The sequence below is a fragment of the Austrofundulus limnaeus genome, unplaced genomic scaffold (assembly GCF_001266775.1).
Source record: "Austrofundulus limnaeus strain Quisiro unplaced genomic scaffold, Austrofundulus_limnaeus-1.0 Scaffold67, whole genome shotgun sequence".
Lineage (NCBI taxonomy): Eukaryota > Metazoa > Chordata > Actinopteri > Cyprinodontiformes > Rivulidae > Austrofundulus > Austrofundulus limnaeus.
In genome coordinates, this window is record NW_013952469.1 from 2,135,702 (window position 1) to 2,140,142 (window position 4,441).

At 45.8% G+C, this 4,441-nt stretch overlaps 1 protein-coding gene across 3 annotated transcripts in view; it reads right to left on the reverse strand.

Moving 5' to 3' along the window:
* rbfox3a (RNA binding fox-1 homolog 3a) overlaps positions 1–4,441 on the reverse strand; it is a 274,551-nt gene that overhangs the window by 146,499 nt on the left and 123,611 nt on the right. The window contains 1 exon segment of one of the 3 annotated variants that reach the window (XM_014010320.1): positions 966–1,426. The exons of the other annotated variants lie outside the window; for them this stretch is intronic. Within the exon segment in view, the coding sequence (XP_013865774.1) occupies positions 966–983 (18 nt within the window). The 5' untranslated portion in view covers positions 984–1,426. 3 annotated transcript variants of the gene reach the window in all.

Consider the following 4,441-nt stretch of genomic DNA (forward strand, 5'->3'; position numbering starts at 1 on the left):
TTGTTAGTCTGAAAATTTGACTCAGATTAAGTCAAACATTTCTGCCAGTGGAGTAAGAAAATTTTACTTGGTAAGATTCTTGAAATAAGAAAAAAATGAGTCAAATCAAGTATTTCAAGAATCTTACAGTCTTGTTTAGTAAATCAGTCTCAAAACAAGATGAAAAAGTTTTTTGGCTGGATATAAGACTTTAAAACTTGGTTAGGTGGACATTTTTTGCAGTGTGTAACTGCATTACAGGCTGTTTACAGTGGCAACACTGGAAATACTCATTTACTTTTCGTTTCTGTGAAGGTACGAAATCAAAGTTAGCAAAACAGCGCAGGATTAAAACCTGATCTGCAGCGTGCAAATGTGACAGATGAAACAGAAAAGAGTGCAAATGCAAAAGCATCGAGCACTGGGCGGGTATTGTGGTGAGAATACAAACCACAGAGGAGACKAAACCAATCTGACTAATCACACATGATCTCAAAGAGAATTAATCAGCAGCTCTGGTTAACAATCTGTAATCATCCTCAATCTGCGCTTAATGCCGTTTAATTTATGAAATTCGGTCTGACTTGGATATGAGGGCAACAAAAACAGCAGCATCTGAAGCCCAAAGCAGATGAGGAGATCATAGCGTGTCCCTGAAAGACCCTGAGCCGGTTCCTCTGACTGCCAGTCCAAGTTGAAGAACAAGACTTGTGGAGGTTTTAGTGTTGGTAAGAATCACACTCCTACATCCCTTCTGACCTGAAGGCTGAACAAGTCCGGCACATAAACACAGGCCTCGTCCAGCCGCAGCGTCCAGCATCAATAAAACACATGGAGGTGGAAAACCCATCAGCTCTGCTCATGCATCAGGGCGGTGCAGCACCACGAACACACAAGTTTGTGTGGACAGAGATTAGTTAAACACACGTCACGCCTAACGTACACCCGTGTTCAGCATCCCCCCCACTTTGTGCACCAGTACTCACCCAAAAGTACATCATCATGTTGGAAGCGGGACAGGTGTGGGCAGGCGGGTGCAGGAGAGCGGGGCCGAGCACTGGGACCAGTCCAGCCAGTGTGGGTGTCTGAAGGAGTCCGGAGGTTTGGACAGAGAGCTTTACTGGTCCCTGGTCCACAGAGGCAGCCCTCCTCAACTCTTCACTGGGGCTTGACTTGAGCTTTAGGTTCACTCCCTTCTTCGTCTCTCTTTTTTTGTTCTTTTTGCTTCCTTCTCGGCAAGCAGCTTGTTCTTCAGTTAATTTTTAAAAGCCCCCTTTCTTTCTCTTCTTCCTCTTGTGAGCCAACACGAAAAAGAGGGAGAGAAAGCAGACGGGAGAAAGGAAAGAGAGCTGGGGAGGTGTTGTAACCTCTTTTTTCTTTTGACACTCTTCCACTCCACTTGCCTCTCCACACCACTCACTTCGAGACTCTCCCTCCCTCTCTCTCTCTCCCTCTCTCTCTCCCTCTCTCTCTCCCCCCTGTGCCGTCTCTTATTGGTGAATGTGAAATCAGTCGGTACGGCGCCGGGGCTCAACTAGAGCAGCAGGAGCAGCAGCCTGCGCTTGACAGCTGCCTCCAGCGTTCCTCCACCGGAGCCGTGTTGCTCTGCATAGAGGAGTGCGCCGAACAGTCCGGGATCCTGCAGACGGTACTGTAAAATTCAGCGTCCCGGGGAGGAGGGGGGAGAGGGATGGAGAGAAAGGGGGGTGCAGGAAGCTGGTGGTAGAAAGCTCTGCAGGGAGGGAGGGGGGGAGAGGATGGCGATAGTGGAGGACTAACAGATTGCTCGTCTTTCTTCTTCGTGCTGTCTTTGACGGAGACGAGTTGCATTGAAGTTGTGGCAGTTTTAGTTCGTTGAGGAGAAGGAGGAGGACCAGAGAGGGGAAAAAAAACTGCGAGGATCTCAAAAAGCCTAAAAGAGCGGCACAGACATCTGGGAGGCAGAGCCCGTTTTCCACTTGTTTTCCACTTTTAGCTGCCGAGCTTCACACGTGCTCCTTAGCATTTTGTTTCTCCTCCCAGTGCAGCCTGATGGGTTAGTGTCCAGGAGCAGTTTTGGTTCAACAAACCTTTTTTCCAGGTGATGTGTTGTGGCAGATCAGAGGCCAGATGAAGTTGGTGTGAAATACCTTTGTGTGCCAAGCTATATTACATTACATGCTTTAGTGTGTTTTCCATCTGGCGGCTATAAAGAAGGGGAGGCGGTGGGTGGGGGGTGGTGGTGGGGTATAGGAGGCGGGAGGCTTGGCTATCTTCTAGACAGCGCTGTAARAATGAGCCTGCCTCAGCAATTTTCAAAACATATCATCAATACACGACCGGGGAGCACGCGCTTTTAAATATTAACCCCGTGGCGACCGGGGCAGGCCGTGGAGAGCTCGAGCGGTTTTGCGGCATCCTCCTCCGGTGCAGGATCATCCAATAAAAGACGTCCTGGGGGGATGAGCTAATTTGCCGTAGGATCCTAAAGAACATTTGGCCGCTATAGAGCGCGCTGCCGTAATGAAGAGAGCAGATATATTCAGGTTGTGTTACCCATCAGTAATTGCCACATAAGGTGGCGGTGTTGGATTTGCAGCTGGCTTTGAGCAAACCCATACACAAGGGGCCTCATTCATACGGCATAACTGTCATCTTAAATTTATCACCCGTTTTATTTTTTCCTCCTTCCTCAGAAAAACAGAACCAAACGGTGGAATGTGAAACGGCAGTTGAGGAGATGCAAACGATAATTTTGTAGGATTTCTCGTGTTTCAGGCGGATTTTAACCACGTTCTCATAAAAGTCGCTGCTTTCACATCACAGTCTCGTGTTTCTGCTGCTTTAAACGCACACAATCTCCAACTGGTGGCTCAGTGGGCTCATACAAAACCTCCTTATACATGTCCAGCACAACACCATGGATTTACATTAGCAATCACAGAGTGGATAACCTCCCTACTCCTCCATCAATCTCTGATGGGAAATAAAAATGAAATGCACTTCTCAGGCAACTCAGATTAAAGATCACGCTTTTATCAAATACTGAAGTCTATTTCAAGTCCTACTCATAAATAACTGAGGGGAGAAACGGAGGCAAACGAGAAGGGTGGAGGCTAAAAGAAAAAACGAGGGTGGTGTGGGTGTAGACAGAAAGCATCGTGGTCTGAAGCTGACAACAAAATAAAAATCAGAAAACATCACTGCATCGAAATGATCCCAGGGACGTCCTRTAACTACAGATTCTAAAAGTTTGGAAAAAGCTGGTGTTAATCAGATGATCCTCCTCGCTTCCTGTCACCGCTCCGAGCTGCACTTTTCCCGCGCTCGACACTACTTACCAGGGCTGCGAGTGGCTTTCCCAAGCATTTAGATTTCCCACCATCGTCTAGACACTCCCCTGAGGTTCTGCCATCCATTATAAAGATGGAGCTTTCAAAGAGAAGAGGAAGTGAAGGCCTCACAGAGAGTGCGTTCTGCCCGAAACGTCCGTCTGAGCCCYATCCTTACTGACTCCATATCTGTTGGCTTAATATTTTATGATGGTCTCACCTTTTTTCTGATACTTACGGAGCAACTTCTGTCAAACCACACTCAGACCTGCTCATTAGGACGACTCTAGATGAAACAATGAGCGGCACCTCCTCTGATGTTCTCGCTCCCTGCGGAGCCCCGGGCTTTGGCTTTTGTCCTCACTCAAACTCTTGCTGCTGCTCGGCCCGTTCTCAGCTGGTCGGAGCCACGGCGTGCCGAGGGATGCAGATCCATCGCCCAGGTTGGTTTTATCCAAACAGATGCTTCAAGTTATGGTTAGCACGAGAGGTTGCAGAGAGGAGAACAGAAATAAAAACATGGTTCCATATCATTTCCATCCCCAGTTTCTTCTTCCTTTGAAGTCTCTAATGGTTTTTGCTGAACTTTGTGTTAGTGCTCCGGGTTCTAAAGGTAAAATCATGCAAACGTCTCATCAGATAATATATAAAGAGCTCACCCTTCCACCAGGACAAACCTGACTTTAGAGTAGAGATTCTCTTTTTATATGTTTCACAAACATCCTATTTATCTATTATTTATTTAATGAGAGTTAAAAAAATCTAACCTGGTTCAGAGAGGTAGCAGCGTTTTGGCTTCCACACACAGTGTTCAGATCACAGAAAACAACAGACTTAATGTGTTTATTCCTGCATGGATCAGGGGCTAAACACAGATCTAGATACATATTTACCCAGAGGTGTCAAGTAACTAAGTACAAATACTTTGTTACTTTACTTAAGTAGAATTTTTGGTTATTTATACTTTAATGGAGTAATTATTTTTCAGCCTACTTTTATTTCTACTCCTTACATTTTAATTCAATTATCTGTACTTTCTACTCCTTACTTTTTAAAAATGCAAAAAGTTTGTCTTTTCTATGTAACTCTGACTTGTTTTTATTCCATCTTTTCATTGTTCAGAATTACACACACACACACACATATATATA